We start from the raw sequence: 18,651 nt of genomic DNA, 5'->3' as shown, positions 1-18,651 counted from the left end.
TTCAATAAATCCTTTTAATATCCAATAGTTCCAATATAATTCAAAATCCTTTTAAATTAATTTCACATGCTTTCAAAATCAAACCTTGTAAATAAATATTTGAGAATAAAATCTCATATTAATAACCTTTCAAAATCACAACTCTTCCTTGAAAAACCTTTATTTAATTGATTCAACAAACCTTTTAAAATCAATTCCTTTATTTAAACACGATAAGTAATCCAAACCATTCAAAACATAATTTAAAAATCAATCATTCAAAATACTTTTATTAAAATAAATACCTTCAAAAATAATTTATTTCAAAATCATAATTCAAATAAATTTAATTGAATCACCAATCAAATCATGTAAAACATGTTATTCAAACCAATCACTTTCAAAGGTATCTAGCTACCTAAACGTACCTTGATCCTTGCTAGAAAAGCCACACAAAAAGAACCCCAAGAACCTTGATCGAACACATCCTACAAATAAATATAACCTTAATCAATATAAGGTTAACAAATAATTAAAAACCCCCAACTATATGTACATGAACCTTTTAAATTAATTTCTAATAAACATCATTGAAAATCTGATTTTATATAATTAAAACTACTCATAATAATTATTTATAAATATCCCAAATAATAATAATAATTGAATAAGAGAAGAGAATAAGAAAAGATAAGAAACCAAGGAAAAGAGAAGAATTGGATTTGCGTTGGAAAGAGTAGGCAGAACTTGCAGAGGCTATAACTCCTTTGATATAACTCCAAATTGGATGATTCTTGAGCCTAAACTCAAGGATATTTTGAGAGGAACAATATTATGTGAAACGTCAATACCCAAAAACTAACCAGAAGTGCCCGAAAATTGGCTTCAAAGATAAACGGGATGATTTGTGTAAAATTGAGGAGAAGAAAATAAGAGAATTCATGTGAAGAATGTGAGAGGTATGAAGGGGTATTTATAGGCTAGATCATGCAAGGATTATGGTAGAAAAATATAGGAAGAATTATGGCAAGTGGGGTTTATGGGATTACTTGGAGAAGTGAATAAAAGAATTAAGGAAAGTTTTGATATTAAAGAGATTGTATATAATTAAATATGGAAGGTATGTATGTCATGAAAAATAATAAGGAAATTAGAATTACTTGGGGAACAATTAAGAAGAATGAATGGCAAGAAAATATGATGATTAGATATTAAAAAGATGGAGAATTAGAATTAAGGAAAATAAGAGATTTTGAGAGATAATTAAAAATATAATTTTACCAATTAAATTCCCCCCAAAATAATTCAATAGGGCCGAAAATATTGAGCTTACCATAGCTCAAATTTTCGGACTCCTATAAATATTTTTAGGAAGATTTTGCTCGGTATTTAAAGAATAAAATAATTGTATAAATAATATAGAATAAAAAATAATTAATTAATTAATTAAATACCAATTATTTACGAATAAATAATCAAGAAAAATCATATTTTCCATACATGGAAAATCCAAAAATCCTAGCTAATTATTGGAAAATTTCGGCAATAAAAAAATAATTAATAAAATATTATTTTGCTTTAATTAAAATATCCGAAATATGTAAATAATTCGATTTTTAAATAAGATAAATGGATAACAAATCTTATCCAAAATAATGATTAGTTTTGAAAATGTTTTTGGCGCCAAAATTCAAATATTATTTTGGCTCCAAATAATAAATTTACTAAAATACCCTTTTTATAAAATACTTCTTAATTAATCAATTAGAATATACGTATGAAAATACGGGGTATTACAATACTGGTCGCGCTCTTCAAACAGATGGCTTCGGACACCTATAAAATAACGAATATCCCGTTGTCGGAATATTCGCCTCAGACGGTCAAGTTAGTAACCAGAAAATGGAAAGGCTAGAGAGAGAATGTAGGATAACTTGGAGCTTGATGTGCTCTTAGATGTTATTTCACAATCCACCCCTCGCATCATAAATGATTGGGGTATTTATAGGGGTGGGAAAATGTGCCCCTTTAGCGTTACTACCCTAGAATGACGTGCTCTGATTGGCGGCGCAATCAGGTTTGGACACATGTCCTGATAAGGGCGCCGTTTGCGGCTTTCTCGGGATTTGGTCCTTTTGATATAAGGAGGCCATTTTCCTCTTTTCAGGTGCTCTTTATAGGGCTTTTATACGTGTGATCTTTATATAGGGACACGGTGTCGCCCTTTGATTGGGCCACATGTCACTATTGGATTTGTCCACGTTTTGTGGTAATTTTTACCTTAAACAACCATAATCTTATTTACTCAATTTTATGTTGTCAGTTTATAAAATTATCATGATTTTAATAAGTTTTAACAATTTTTCATTCATAATATGTCATATATTATATGATTTTTAAAAAACAAAAAACAGAAAAATACAACGATGCCGAATGGATCCTAAAGTTACAAAAATAAGAATAATTATGTGTACAATATGCACTTATTCTAGCAAGAAAAAATGTTTCATTGACGTCACTCGCTAACTTATATATTAATATGTCGTCACTTGCTAACTTTTATATCAATATGTCACCACTTGCTAACTTAAATACTAACTTGTCATCACTTACTTTTACACCAATTTATTGTCAAGGATAACTTTAATACCAATGTCACATGGATGCTATGAAGTAACTTTTATACTAATATGGTTGTTGTTCGAGATTTCACGTTAGCAATTTTATCTTTGTTCAACTATAGTTTGCAAATATGAATATATAATGGTCTCGAATCACCAGTATGAATTAGTTGTAAATCTTTAAGGTTGATGTAACTTAGCTAATGCTAGGAAAGTAAATAGACAAATTTAACAAGGAATGTTATTTATTTACGGAAAATTTGACTTTTGCTAACACTAAAATACACCATTTTGACTTTTCCTACTTATCTAAAATTTTAATTTATTTTACTACCATCTAAAAGCCAAAAACACAAAACTTTTGCTACCACTTATCATAATTGGTTATTATTTCTGTTAGTGGGGCCTAGCCACCCTCACTGCCACCTTCCAGCCACCCTCACTGTCAGCCACTCCTCCTCCCCGTGCTGGCTGCCGAGAACGATCTCGGGCACCGGCGACCCACCCCTTTCCCTTTCTCCCACCCACCCCCTTCCCCCTTTCCCCCAACCGGAAACGGCCCCCTTCCCTTTCCCCCACCCAAGAACCAACACCCCTAACCCTAAACCTAATCCTTAAAACCACCTTAAAAGCCATGAATGAACAACAACCCCAGCATCATCACCCTCTTCTCCATAACTTTAGCTTCCCTCAAAACCCCATTAAACCCTTTATCCTCAATTCCTCAGACAAAATCCTCTATTTTTTACAACCCAATTCACCCTTGACCTCAAAATCCACCCCTTCTCAATCCAATTCTCTCTCTTCTACCGTGAAGATTGTTAGGGGCGGCATCACTTGTTTTGATTGAGGCCAATGAGAGGATTGCTGGGGATGTAAGGATTGTAAAGAGTTTGGTGGGCTGTGTGGGTTGGAGAAAGGGAGGAGGTGGGGTCGGCAGCCGGGGGATCGTTTGGGCATCAGTAGCTGGCACGAGGAGAGGGGAAGGATGGCTAACGAGGATAGGGGTGGCTGACGGGCTAGTAGGGTTATGCGAATCAAGCATCAAAAATTTACGAGTCTAAATTTATTTCGAAAAGTTAGTACTCATATTTTATAATTTGTTACTATTCCTATGATTACTTGAGGAAAATTTGTCTTTTTATAAGATATTATTATAGCTTATTAGGATTTTATTTTTATATTTTAGGTTTTTATTTTTTTTTTGTTGGATTATATGCCTATATATATTTGTTTGTACATTAGAACAGAGAGATTGATTGAGTTTATTAAAACATGAAAATTGCAAGTTATTTCGAGTGAACCGGATTAATTTCAATACTTTTGCCTTTTCTTTTGAAAAGATCAAAATTAATGTTGTTTTTCTTCTTGTTTGAGTTGAAAAGATCAAAACTTATTGAATTAGTGAGATAAGCCACATTTAATAGAACCTAACAGATTCTGTTAAGCGGTAGCAAAAACTATATTTTGTAACTTTAGGTAGCAAAACAAAATAAAATTTTAAATAGGTAGTAAAAAATCAAACAGGGTATTAACGGCGAAGCTGCGAAGGCATATTAATGTAGCTTAGTACTCTGTATTTGTTATAAGATTTTTTTTAAAAAAAATCTCAATACATACCAAACAAATAAGGAAAATGCTACAATCATCCATTTTAATTGCGCATACCATTTTCGTACAGCAAGGTTACGAGAATCCACAAAAAAGGAATATACATATGTGCAAAATGCCAATTGCCATGGGCTAATAAGCTCGTGGATGTTGGGTTTTGTTCTTCTGAACATTGTATTTGAGGCAGTTGTTTAAATTCCTTAAGATATGCTGTCAAAACAAGTTCTTCCTAATCTCAAAAAAATAGGGGTTGAAATGTTGAATGAAAGCTGTTCTGTACCTGAAGAATATTCATCCTGCCCAATAACCCTAGCACATTAATCCACATTCCAAACACCCTTGTTTTAAAAGAACATCCCAAACGCTCTCTTAATGTTACTCTTACGCATTTGTGAGTTGCAACTGCCCCAAACCCCATCAAAGTAAAACAATCAGTTAACACACGGTATCAAAGTAATATTTTCCTCATTGGACGTGTGTACTATGTACTCGTTTCTGCAAATTTCCTGAAAAGCAATCATCGTGGAACTGCAAGACGGTCTGAATCTTGCCTACTTTGGCCAAAAATTTTGAAATCATAGAATTTAGCCTTCCCGCACCAGCCCTTTTTAAACTACAACATTATAGAGTAGAGGGAGGAAAAAGAATAAAGAAGTTTTATATGTACCGCCGCCAAGATATATACAGTATAGCAACCCACAAGGACACCTATATTGCTGTTATTTCAATGTTGAACTGCCGGCGTCAACCAGACCAGTTTTGATGACACGAGTATTGTATGATCCACATGATCCGCACTTGTGATAAAGCCAATGAAACCGTGCAGTTCCCTTTCTACCACAATCGTTGCAAAGTATGTCCTGAATCACCAATTTTTTTATGAACCCAACTGGCAAAGTACATAAAAGTTCAATTATTATAATATTAAAAATTATTGCGTGCCCTCACCTGGTGACGATCCCTATATTCTTCAGGCAACTGTTCAGAAGCCAGCAGAGCATCAAGCATTCCAAAATAGACCTACATGAGAGGAACCCCGTAAGAGCAAGAAAACATAATTTTTCTAGTTAGTGCCAAAAACAATAGAGCAAGAAAAAAAACCGCCAGCTTCCTATAATGAAGTGATCTTAATGACACAGCACATTCTAATCTATCAACGTCATTTTACTACTGAAAGAAAAAGGACTAAGAATTTAAAAACAAAGTAGCTGCCAAATCTCAATTCCTTTAACATGCACGTTTCGGAAATAGAAAAAACTGCTGTACCTTAAGCAGATTGTTGCTAGCATCTGTGAGTGATTCTCCAAGAGTAAGAGGAGGCGGGGTGGGGGAAGGTGGGAGAAAAAGCCTTCAATATTTAAACATATACAAATAGAAGAGCCCACTGTATGTAAATTAGATTAGGTGGGGAGAACAGGCAGCAAAGTGGTTATTCAACCAGACTAGGGCTTTGTTCTCCAATATGAACTTACTAGGGTTGTCTACTCTAAAAATTTCTGGTTTGGTGAATCGGTGGTCTGGTCTAGTTGGGTCTCTCTAACTTTTGACTGCATATATAAACTAAATATATATGGAAAAATATTATCATGTGGGATCTTGTTTTAACGGTTTGCCAATATCGAATTTTCATAGTTTTATCAATGCACGATTATAGATTTTTGGTGATAAAAACCAAAATAAGAAAATAATGGTCCAATACTGAAATTTTAAAATTTATGAACAAAGTGAATAGATGTTGATTTCAGTCCTGATTCCAAGCCATACCAATTTGTGAACCAAGCGCCCCATCTAAGAGAATATAGCCTAGCTCTACTTGTGCAATCCACCCTTCTACTTTGAATTGTAGCAAATTAACCTAGAGTTTGTTACAATAAATAACTCTAACTCCAACTTTACTTTCCTCTAGAAACCCTCCAAATGTTGATTTGAAGAATATACATAGGTTTTTCCAAATTGAATTCAATAGATTGTGCTTGTATAAATTTAAACATCTCAAACTGACTTCATTTTCTACTTAATCTTGGCACAAATGTCTGCCATCAGAATTGCAGCAAGTCGCATATGCTTCTTTCTTTTTATCACAGTAAACAAACTAAAAGTAGTCATGGAGTGAGAAAAGAAATGACCAATAACGAAAATGCTAAAACTCAGAATGAAGAGAGAATAACATTTTTGCACACCTTTAGGAACGAAATAAAATCTAAAAAGGGGAGGAAGAGAGAAACAGAGTATGAAATCCCCATCCAAGATTGTTTAAAATTCAATTTTAAAGAATAAGTAATAGCATTATAAATTTAAAGCCAGTTCAAAAGTAGAATATTTGATTTGCATTTCAGCTATTGCATAAAGCAGGTATCTATAAAGTTTTACCAAGATTGTTTAATATGGAGTGCTCAATTTTAAAATCTCTTTAAAATGTACACATAAAACACCAACAATAGTGAGCTTTGAAAGACAGCTTGTTTAAAGTAATTGTATTTCTGATGAGAACTTGCTTTTGAAAATACGAGGAATTAGTCAATTACTGTAAGCGAAGGTGTCTATGTTAGTCTTTTTTAAAAATAAAAAAATATAAACCCTCAGAATTCTGATGTAGCTGAAAGGCTTTATCTGATTTTCAATATTCCATAAGTTCAATAATTATCTCTCATCAGCTTTCAAAAAAAAAAAAAAAATTAATAATTATCTCTCATCATTCTCTTCAGGCCTTATAGCTGTATAACAGAGAGACTGTTGTTTATGTTGATTTTTCAACACTATAACAGCCTATGTAAAAAGTTACTCCCTCCGTCCAATAATACTCTTTACAATTTCCTTTTTTCTGTTCCTGAATACTCTTTATACTTGTATTTTAAGAATGACCCCCAGAGCACCCACAACGGTATAAAATAAGTCCTAGCTTGCAAATATTCAATAGTTGTAGCTACTAGCTTGCCAATGTGGAGCTATATTAGAAGTTGCTGGGTGAAACTACATAGCTCCACAAAGTTATGTAGTTTCACAATGCCCAAAAGCATGTGTTGTCCAATATAAAAGAATAAATTAAATGTGATTATTTTTTTGGCATTGATTTTTAAATTTTTTTTTTTTTTAACATGTAAATACTAAAATTTACAAAATGTTAGCTTGCCATTGTGGAGGTTGTAGCTTGAATTGATGTAGTTTGGGAATAATGATGTAGCAAGCCAAAGGTACAAGGGATGTAGCTGTTAAAATATTAATGAGAGAATCCACAATGGATAGCTACAAGGGATGTAGCTTTGGCTTGCTACAACATTATTCCCAAACTACATCAAATTAAGTTACAACCTCCACAATTGCAAGCTACTACATTAATTTTTTTAAAAAAGGAGAAATTACTCACATACAATTTATTTGTTTTATTTTACAGCACATGCTTTGGGCTTTGTGAAACTACATAGTTTTGTAGACCTATGTAGTTTGACCCAACCAACATCTAATGTAGCTCTACATTGGTAAGCTTCTAGATACAACTATTAATAAGTTGCAAGCAAGGACCTCTTTTACACCATTGATTTATTTGCAACGAAGGACCTAGAGTTCTTACAACTAAGAAGTTTGGTCCCCACTAGAGATGGTAAAAGGGTTATTCCATTTGGGTTAACTACAATGGGTGTGAGTCATTTGAGAGGAATTTTTGGCACCGGTTGAGTCCATTTGAGTTGGGTCAATTTTAAGTTAATAAAAAATTAGCTTATAGAGAAAGCAAATAAAGTTTGATTTCGGTGGGTTAACTTTGTACTGGATAGCTGTGACAAGTCACTTTGGGTTTGAATAGGAGAAATAGGTCATCATTTTTGCTAGATATAGTCTCCATACTCACCAATTCAAGTTGTTCACACATAGAAAAGGTAAAACCACATCCTACCGCATCTATTATTTCAATAAATAACAATGGATAACCAAACCATGTAACACCTAAAACTTCGTGCAAAGGTGAGTGTATCCTTTTTGGGACAAAGGTAGTAATAAAATATGCCACAATTGTAATCAACTGGTCAAAGCTAAAAAGGCACATAAATTTCAAAAAAATAGTCGACCACGAGGAAAAATCATTAACATAGGACACCGCATTTTCATACTATAGTCTTAGGAGTTGTTATAAAAGGCTTTCCAACAATATATTAGTAATGTGCTAATAGACATGTTATGCCCTGATCACCTTCATGTTCATTCCTCTACATAGCATTTGTATTATAATTATTATGTTTCAGAACTATTTTACATGATTATTATGGTTAAGCAATAAAATATTATCCATCTAATACAGCTTTAAACATAGTTAATATTTTATACTGCATAAATAAACTAATAGACTCCGTTTCCATTATTATATTCACTTGGAAGAGAGTTTTGGTAGTAATGCAGTACAGGAAATAATTTCGGGAAATATAAGTGGCAGATACTTCTATAGCAATTCATGAAGCATGTTTCATGATTCAACAAACGAATAAATGAAGATTGCATATTATAAAATGCACGACAGCATAAATAACATTCTCACCGCCATATCTCCCAATGACTTGCTACAAATCGGACAAACATAACTGCTGCAAGTATAAGCCTGACATCACAGCAAAGAGGAGAGAACTCAAGCACTATTCATCAAATTTATTACATAAGTTGAACATGAAACCAAGTAACAAAAAAATTCTGCCATCTACCAACCTGAAAGCAAGCTGAATGCATATAATGGCCACAAGGAAGAGCTCTGACAGATGCACTTGATGTGAAGAGGAAGTCACAGCAGATAGGACAATTTGTTTCTAAACTTTTCTCAAGGCATTTATGATCGACTAGCTTCACACTCAGGCAGCAATTGCATGTCATACAATGGAAGAAGTCAGAGCCAAGCCCTTTCCCCACTCGACACAAGTTGCAGAAGGGGCAATGATAGACGCTCCTGAAGAAAAGATTGTAGAAAAAAGAAGACTATCAGTAAAAATAGCTGCAATACTCCAAGCCACTGAAACACATTCTGCCATTCAAACAATGCCAATCCTGCACAACCAGCTTTGAAGTAGAATAGAGCTACTGAAACAAATAAAACTCTATAACCCCATAATCTACAAATTTACATCATCTTAGGCATAGGTTGCTCTGTATCGACTGTATGGCTAAAGTCTAGTCTCTAGAGAAGGAATGCACCGCTGGAACATAACATAAAGGGAAAAAATATCTCCAACGCAGAAAAGTAAACTCAAGTCAGTTAATGAAATATATGCTCCTGCTGATTTATTATCTAATTGCATACTTCTCCGGCAAAGCATCATATTCATACCTCATAAGTTAGCAGTACTTAAAACTACAAAGACAGACCAATAAAGTAATACACAGACAGGATCACAAGAAGCACAATACACCTCTAGTTGAAAAAAAGTATGGCAATAATGTTATATAGGTGGGTACAAAATTAGAAAATTTACTACTTAATCTTGTCCACAAGTGTACTATTGTTGCTGAGAGAACTAGAGAATAGGTAGCACTGGCCCCTTCTATGAAACCATAATCCACCAATCATCTCTTAAAATATAGAATAAGATACAAGTGCAAAACCAAGGTCCTCTTCACTAAAAAATACTAGTCACTATACATATATATGATACATTTTAAGCAACAAACTTTTAAATCCTGGTTCACAAACAACTTAAAAAGACCTCCCAAATCCAGCACAAAATTTTGTTTTCATCACCTTTTTAGGCATTCTGAATTTTCCTCTATGGGCAGAATACTCATATAGTCACATGAATTGGTCATCTGCCTTAGACTCACTTGCACACATTGCAGTTTCACATCTCTCACACTCCTTGGTGGTTTTACATCTCTTATACACCTGGGTAGTCTCCCAAATTGGATTTTACAATCATCCAACAATAAGTCAAGCATTTCACTTACAAGTGAGTCTCATCACCTAGCATTGCCTGCTCATTCATTGTATTGTCACAAATTACATTACCCACAAAAGATGCATTCACTTTTCTGCGATTATTTGCTTTCTTAATTGTCCAAACATTATAAGCCTAAAACATTATAAGCCTAATAATATCATGATGAAGCATTGTCCTTTACACTTTCAAGACAACTCAATTTCCCATTCAATCACTTTTGAAGACACTAAGGATACGACTTCACAGACATTTAAGACAATATGATTAGTTAAATTGCTAGCTCTCTAGAAATTGCCTCTTTTCTGCAAATACCAGCTGACATAAGCTGTTGATCACAGACATTCATGAGAATATACTATACTGCATTAGGAAGCACTAATATTGACTACGCCTAAGTCACCCAAGGTTCAGTAATTTAAAAACCTATCAAAGTATTTGACTTGCTTACAATACATTCTGGCCAGTGAATTATGATCCTGGATAACTTCCATCCAGAATGATAGTAATAGCTTAATAAATCCGACATGCCCAGAGGCCAGAGGTGAGTCCGATACGAAAATATAATAAAATAAAATAAAAAATAGCAGCTTGAATTCAAACTTCACAAATATGCCAAAAAGTAGGCAAAGGTAAGTCCAGTACATGCATTTTTACCTCTCATCATCAAAAAATTTGCAGATGTTACAATAATATTGGGCCATTGAAAGTCCATTGCAAGAAGGCGTTGAGCAAACGGGTCCAACAGGCTGGATCTTACAGCACCGCATACACATCATTTCAGAGGTAGCTTTCCTGATCGGGAGTAAAGTAGCATATTGGTAAGCACCCAAAAAAATTAAAAAAACATATTGGTGGAGCAAGAGCTAGGATAATAAGATAAAATACCTATCCATGGAGTGGTCACTAACTTTGTCATGACAGAACCTACATGCAAACAATTTTCCACAGCAGGCAGCTCGAAGCTTGCAATTTCTTCGGTAGTGTTCACATCCAAAGATTTTTTTTTCAGGATCCCGATATGATGGAGAGCATCCTAGCTGGTCATCGCCATTAGAAGATTCACCTATACCTCCATGAGAAAACTTCTGCTGAGCGGCGATCCAGCGACTAATAATACAAACCAAAAAACCAAAAATAAATTAGCATCAGAAAGAGCTCCACGATAGAAATTGATACAGCAATGAAAACGAAATGAACCTGGTCATCAAATTTTGAATCAAGTAGTCTTTTCTTCTTGGATCAAGGCTTGAATCACGAGAGACCTTTCTTATCTCCGATTCCAATTCATTCTGATTCATTCTGAAAATATCTTTCCATCCAGGCTTGAAAGTTTGATCACTGGAGTCTAAAGCATCGCACACATCATGGCCTGATGAAATTATAGAAATTTTTTTTAAAACCAAAATTTTTCAAGACACAGGTTTATCAAATTATATACATAAAAGGATCTGGTCAGCAGCTTTATACATGCATTGTAGGTAAGACACAAACCTTGCGCAGAATTTATCTCTGATGCTGAGCATTGTTGAGAGGGATTAGCTCTTTCCCACCACTCATTAAGCCATTCACTAAACATAGTGTTCTTGGTTGCGTTCTTCCACGTGTCCATCATCTTATTCTGTTCCTCTTGAGTTAGTGCAGAAGTTACCCATGGTAGCATAGATTGAAGCACCTCTGCTCCAGTGGTACCAATTATGCGACCAACAATTATATCCTGGTCCTCCACGGAAAAATGTTTATCAAACAGAGGCCATAGCTCAAGCTCTTCACGGAAAACATGCTGATCAAGAGTTACTCTTATAGACTTGCACATTCCTTGAAGCTTGGTGGCAAGGTCATGGTACTTCTTCAAATCATCATTCGAGACACCAGTGTCGGAATCATATCCAAGATGAGCTTCAGCAGCACTAGATCTACTCAATGCTCCGCAAAGTTGTGAAAGCTCAGATAATGCAGATGATATGTCCTCAAAAAGCATCTCTTCTTGCTTGTGATCTAAAGTGTAAGAGTGGCTGACATTGTGAAGAGCTTCTTTGGACTCAAGCGCTGGAAACACTATGTCATCTTCCGCATTACTATGTGCTTTATATAGTCCCCACAACAGTCGAAATCGCCCACTGAACTGCCTAAGAAATGCTTCGTCACATTCACTTAATTTTCCAGATTCAGCATCTAAGTACTCCAAGTCTTTACGAATTGCTTTATGAAATTTGAATATATTATCAATAGGCCTTGTAGTAGACCCACTATTTGAAATGCTTATCTCAGTCTCCCAATTGAAAAGACTTGAGTTCAAAGAGGGTGCAGTGGGACTGAGAGACAAGGAACGGAGAGATTTTGCAGCAGCTAGTGAACCCACTACCAGGTGACCATTATCAACTCCCAAACCAGGAACACAACAGGATAGAGTACCACAGGATAACCTCTGGAAGCCACCTGCTTTTCTGTCTTCAAGATAATCAATCTCTTCTTTTGATGCCATGTTACTCCGCTTGGATGGCCGATTTTCATCATCATGTTGCGTCATAGCAGCTCTATCCCCATTAGATAAGCACGGGGTACATTTGCTAACAATAGGGTGTTCATCATCTTCCCCACTCAACAGGCTAGCTGGACAACAACCAATTGCAGTTGAGGACAAGCAGACATTCATCTTACTACCTTTGCACGCCCAACCAGAAAAAAGTGTAACTAGTGCAGCGTCTGCAGCTGGGGCTGCATTAGACAGAAGAGGTATAAGAAATGGGAAGTGAGCATATTGCACACAACTTCTACAGGAATATGAATATGAAGTAGCCACAATATTATGATATACTGTAAACACAGAATGTCAAAAATGTAATATCACCTGCCATATGCATATTTTTAAGAAAGCACTTTGCTTCTTCTTCACTAAGAGATCTGACTAGCCATGGCAATACACGTTCAATTAATTTCAATGGCATCACACACAAGCTCTGGTACATAAGTTCTCTTTGTCTCTGCGGGCTAAATAGCTTTCGGGCTAGAGGAAGTACCTGGCGTTTCAAAATGTAACCCATGAAAAATCAAGAAGAGTGCGTGTAGTGACTAGAATGAAAATATAAACAACTAAAATTTTGACCAACACCTTGCTAACAAACCATTCAATCTGCAATGCAATAATATTTTCCACAAAACAATAATTACAGTATTGAGCTACTTTATTAGCTTTTGGACATTATCTTTATTCTTTATCACCTATCTGATTAGTCTAGTCTCTTCCATAAATCTTCTTTCACACTTGAAAACCCAACATCTACACACTGTAAGCTTACACTTTATTTACAACAAACAAACCTGAATTTCCTCATTATGAAAATGCTTAAGTATGGTGCCGGTTATTTGATCAGCATAAGTACATAGTCTTGTGTAGAAATCGCCTAAAGACGAGTCTGCATTCGCAAGCTGTATGTTCTCAATTAAGCATCTGATTTTCTCAAATTTACTTTCTTCTTCAGCATGCTCTTGCACAAATGACAGTTCTGCATCTACCGCAGGGAATATAACTTTATCCTCAGCAATACTGTAAGAAAACAATTAAAGCACATGTCACACCTTAGAAGCAGAAAATAGTGAGCATCAAGCTACATGCACAATGTTAATGAGTAATGACGATTAAAAGGGACAATGGGGCCCCAGTGGATTAGCATTTCATAGATCAGTACTATTCAATACTGCTTAAAGTTAAACAAGGCAGGAACAAAATTCTGAGTGGAATAATGAGCACAAAGGGATTTTAAATAAATACACAGTTTTGCTTAAGCAACTGGAACATCCATCAGGACATCAAATAACTACATGATTTATGATTAACCCTTGTAAACCATTAAATCCTCATGAAACTTATTATTGAAGAGGGGAAAATGGTGTGATCCAACATCTTGCTTGGAAGTTGGATAATAGAGAAAATACATGAAAAACAGGGTTGCCCAGGAAGTCTATTATACACATTTTTTTGCTAATTTATTCTCTCATGCTGTGTACAAATATCCCTATCTCAAATTGGTATTGAATCAGCCCCTTCCCACCCACCTAACCCTTCCATACCCCCCAAAAAAGTAAAGGGTCTGAAAAATGTAACAATGGTTTTACATGCTTCATGGAAGTAAACTACCTACATAGAGAAAGATTTCCCTTTTTACAAAGGCATAGACAAGAGGTAAAATTCAAGCATAAGTAAAAATAAAGTTCTGAAACTGTCTTCTGTTGCTACCAAAGTAAAATCTTCAGATGCAGCTTACTTAGCATTGGTACAAAGTTATTTATAAAGATTTTTTGTTGGAAAAATCTGTAAGAAGAAACCTCCAAGAGTACAATGTGATTATAAGTTTAGTCTATTGTATAATGGAGACACATAGTGATTACCTATGAAATATGCAAACTTCAGTGATGAAGTGAAGCCTCTCATTGAATGCAGTTAGATCAGATGATGATGCATCATTTATCTGCAATTTTCTAGCAGCTTCTGCTATTTCAAGAAGTTCTCGGTTTATCGCCTTATGCCACAGTAATATCTCATCGATAGGGGAACTAAGATCTGAATCTGCAATGGAACTACTCAGTTTGATGCGTTTTCTTTTCCCAGCCTGCGAAGATTCACAAGCACAGGATGAACCTTTGGCTTGCCCCACTGAAGCACATGTTTTAGAGTCTATGCAGCACTGCACCGTGGAACCACCGTTTGTACGAAGTTCATCCAATTTAGGTCCATCCATCCAGGTGAAAATGACCTCCAAGTTCAAAAAAAAAAAAAATAAGCAAACATGCAATTGAAATAGCGGAAGAATTTTATATAGTATAGCTCAAATGCTAACCTTATGAAGAAGATCCTCATTTGGAATAATTTTGCGGAGGCATTTCTGCATATCCTGACTCTCGTCAATGGAAACAGAAGATGAAAGCCAAGGGAGAAACTCTACCATCATATTAACAGGTATAGAGCATAGGAACCGCCAGACTAATGATGCCTGCTCCTCAAAAGAGAACTTTTCAATAAGCAACGGAAACACCTGAAATAAAGCACACACATTGGAATAAGCATCGCACTAAATATGTATGGAACTGCCAGGTTTAAAGATTTGGATCTGAATCTGACTTTCTCTTGTTTTGGATATCTTTAAACCCTGGCAGTTATCATTGATTATAAATCTAAGAAACAAAAAGAAATCAAAAGCATAGTAGATTAGAAAGTACATCAGCACCTGCTCTTCTTCCTTAGACATATGCTGGCTAATTGATGTTTGGAGGGCTCCTGCACGAGAAGCTATATCTCTACGGTGGGTTTCCTCATCTTGTACTTTTGTGATCAACAGCTTAAACAGTTCATCAAAAAGTACACTTTCACCTTCATGCTCCAAAGAGTAAGTTCTAGCAACATTTTTTACACGAATATCAAGAGCTGGGAAGATGACCTGTGAATTCAGAACAGATTATGACAGCCATTAATGCCAGCTTTAGCTTTTGATTCATGTAAAAAGTACTATGTCAAGATGGTAGGTAAAAACAAAAGGGAAGAATGTTCCTTTGCCATATTAAAATCCTTGTTTTATATTCACCGCTCCAAGGGTTTCAGTTACTAGTACTGAGATTTAGAACTTGGAGAGCCAATGACCCATCTCTTTCATCCGGAAACACTACTCATTGGTCCACTTCTAGTGCTCTATCTCTCCTCATTCTATTGGACATTTGGACCATTAAATTAATCTCGTTCTTTGCACATTGAAGCCAATGCCAACCCTACTCGCCTAGTGTGTTTAGGATTTTAAGAATCACAGAGAGAGAAGTGAGAAAAAAACAAAACCAATATATGACTCAAAGTCCAATGAAAGTACAGTCAAATAACTTGGTCAAGACAAGTTCTAACGTGACAAGATTCTCCACCATGTCCACCAGACTAAGATAGTTCTTGAGCATTCTTAAAAGGTAAAAAGGCATTAAAAAAAAAAAATTGGACCACATATAATTAGAATCCAGCCCCAATTATGAAAAATCACAAATACTCACAAGCTTGCCAAGCAATCTATCAGCCTGCAATTTATTCCAAAATTTCATAACTACAAGATCTGAGATACTTCACAAAGCCAGAACAGGCTGAATCACCCAAAAGTCCAAAACTGTGACAAGTTTCCAAATTTTATATACCTATGTTCTTTACTGTTCTTGACCTTTACTAATTGCACAAGAATTAAGAAAAGAAAGAGAATGAAATGTGGGATGCACGTGGAACATGTAAGCATGTGGGCAAAATAATAAGTACTTTTGTGGGGTTATGGGGGTGAAAGTGTGAAAATCAATTGCCAAAATTGTAAAAAAAAAAAAAGAAAGAAATAAAATAAAACAAAACAAAAAGGAATTGAGGAAGTCTTAAGATAGACTAGTAAACACTCAAAAGAGATTAAATCACATAATTATGATAAAAGGTTTTCCAGCTGCAAACACTAGTCCTGCTCCATTCTATACCACGAGAATTTCGTCCTCAAATCGCACATTCTTTGACAAAATTAGAAATATATTACAGCTTTGTACATCAACAGCATCATCAGATACATAGACTATAAACACTTGCAATCAAGCTAAAAGGCCTATTAGTATATCAAAACCATGTTTTTATTACAATTTTCTCTTCATATCTCTCCCTTCCCTTCTTTTCTCTTAAACTCAACTATCTCATTTAATCTTGTATTCTGAATAAACAATTGCATCGACAATTAACGTTAAAACCTTGCCTAGTGAGTAGTGAGTGTGCCGGTGCATAATTTCACATTGGACATACAAAGCCAATTAGTATATCTATACCACTCTTTATTTCTTTTTGTTTCCTTTCTCCTCTCCTCTCTTCCCTTCACTTATTTTCTCTTACAACCGAGCTATCTCATTGCTGAAATCCTTATTCACAAATCAAACTAACACTTTGTTTGGATAGAAAGAAATGGAAGGAAAAGAAGAGAAGAGAAATGGAGGGGGACAAAATCTCTTGTTTGGGTAAAAGATTGGGGGAAGGAAGAGGAAGGAGAGGGAGGGATCCATTTTCTCTTTCTCCATAATAACCATAATCTCTCTAAAATTGGAGAGATTTGGAGGGAAAATGGAGCTCACCTCCTCCTCCCTTTCTTTTCCCTTCCCTTCCTCCATTTTCCCTCCCCTTCTTTTCCTTCCTTCTTTGCTATCCAAACAAAGCGTAAATGATTTGCAACGACATTACACGAGTATGTTAACCAAAAACATGAAACCTTGCCTAGTGAGTATGTGCTACTACGTAGTTATACTCTCAAGCTACAACGCCAATCAGCATTTCTAAACCACGCTCTTGTTTCTATCCCCTCTTCTCCTATCATTCCGGATACAACATTTGCAACAATGATTCGTAATCCACTAATTTGCAACAAGCTAATCAACCATAAACAAGATACTTAGCGTTCTGGGTATATTCCATAATTCCATTTCCACTAACCTAAATTCCGAATAACACACCAAAAAAAAACAGCAATTAATAAAGAAAAAACGAATACAGCATCTCAGAATCATCAAAACTCTACCTCAAATCACCTAAATTGCAGAAAAAACCCGAAAACTCGAGTAATCGACAAAATTATAAACAAAATTAAAGAAACAAGACAGCAGCAACCTACCTCATCCTCAGCATTACAGTGATGCTTGTAAATACAACGAAGAAAATGATATCGCTCGAGCAACGGCTCAATATCGCTCCCCTGATTAGTAGCAAAATCAATCGCAGCTCGATGAAGACCTTCAAGCTCGGCTTTAATGGCTTTATGAAAGAACAAAAAAATCAAAATCGGCGATTTCTGAGCTGAATTCTTCAACGAAGCTTTAGATGAAGACGACGAATTCGGAGGTGAAGGATCTACAGCGTTAACAGGACCTGCCATTATCGCAACTCCACCTCCATCTCTATGTCCAATTCCCGTTAATGGCGTCGCCATTTTTGAAAATCCTCCAGAATTCCTGAATCAATTTTCAACAATTTATTACAAATTCAAAAACCCTAAAATTCATGAATTTTCTCTCTTCTGAAAAGAGGATTTTGTGTTTTTTTTTTTTTTTTTTTTTTAATAATTTGGGAAAAAAATGAATGAATTATCTTTTGATGTTGGTGGTAAGATTGACTGATAGAGAGGAGAGAGAAAAATAAAAGAGAGGGGTGAAAAGGGTAATAAGAAGAAGACAGTATAAAGTGGGTCCACGTGGAAGGAGTTTGCCAAGGTGTGATGAAGAGATGTTGGACGTAAGGAGGTATTGCGAGACACGTATGTTAGGCACGTGTGAGTGTGTATCCACCACGGTCCTTTCTCAAGTTTTCTTGCCTCTTCCACTTGAGAACTTATACCCCAACCACCATTACTCAACCCACCTTATTCATTGCTAAAACTAGCTAGCACTAACAAACGTTGTTTTGGCACGTGAGGTTGTTGTTACACTTTAATTAGAAGTTCTCGAGTCGGGTTGAGTATCGGGTTTTTATTCAATTCGGATGATTATTCAATTTAAGT

The 18,651-nt window shown here is 35.3% G+C and overlaps 1 protein-coding gene across 1 annotated transcript; it reads right to left on the bottom strand.

Annotated features, from left to right (window-relative positions):
* Nucleotides 1-4,228: 4,228 nt before the first annotated feature.
* On the bottom strand, nt 4,229-18,377 carry LOC110718857 (zinc finger protein BRUTUS-like). The gene is made up of 14 exons (XM_021897783.1): nt 17,770-18,377; nt 15,343-15,552; nt 14,956-15,150; nt 14,507-14,871; nt 13,439-13,664; nt 12,969-13,137; nt 11,612-12,835; nt 11,318-11,489; nt 11,006-11,227; nt 10,775-10,912; nt 8,901-9,135; nt 8,737-8,796; nt 5,160-5,231; nt 4,229-5,071 (listed from the first exon to the last, which is right to left on the bottom strand). Exons 1-14 carry the CDS (start codon nt 18,082-18,084, stop codon nt 4,931-4,933), a joined length of 3,744 nt encoding a protein of 1,247 aa, XP_021753475.1. The 5' UTR covers nt 18,085-18,377; the 3' UTR covers nt 4,229-4,930.
* Nucleotides 18,378-18,651: the final 274 nt, after the last annotated feature.

The sequence above is a fragment of the Chenopodium quinoa genome, unplaced genomic scaffold (genome assembly GCF_001683475.1).
Source record: "Chenopodium quinoa cultivar QQ74 unplaced genomic scaffold, ASM168347v1, whole genome shotgun sequence".
Classification (NCBI taxonomy): Eukaryota; Viridiplantae; Streptophyta; class Magnoliopsida; order Caryophyllales; family Amaranthaceae; genus Chenopodium; species Chenopodium quinoa.
This window is presented reverse-complemented; position numbering and strand designations above follow the sequence as displayed.

Bases quoted from the DNA above. Each gene is read 5' to 3' on its own strand.
- LOC110718857 (XM_021897783.1), bottom strand. From the start codon at position 18,084: ATGGCGACGCCATTAACGGGAATTGGACATAGAGATGGAGGTGGAGTT. The intron at 15,553-17,769 runs GTAGGTTGCTGC...CTGAATTCACAG, and splicing joins ACTGTAATGCTGAGGATGAG to GTCATCTTCCCAGCTCTTGA. The intron at 8,797-8,900 runs GTTGGTAGATGG...CTGTGATGTCAG, and splicing joins TGCATTCAGCTTGCTTTCAG to GCTTATACTTGCAGCAGTTA.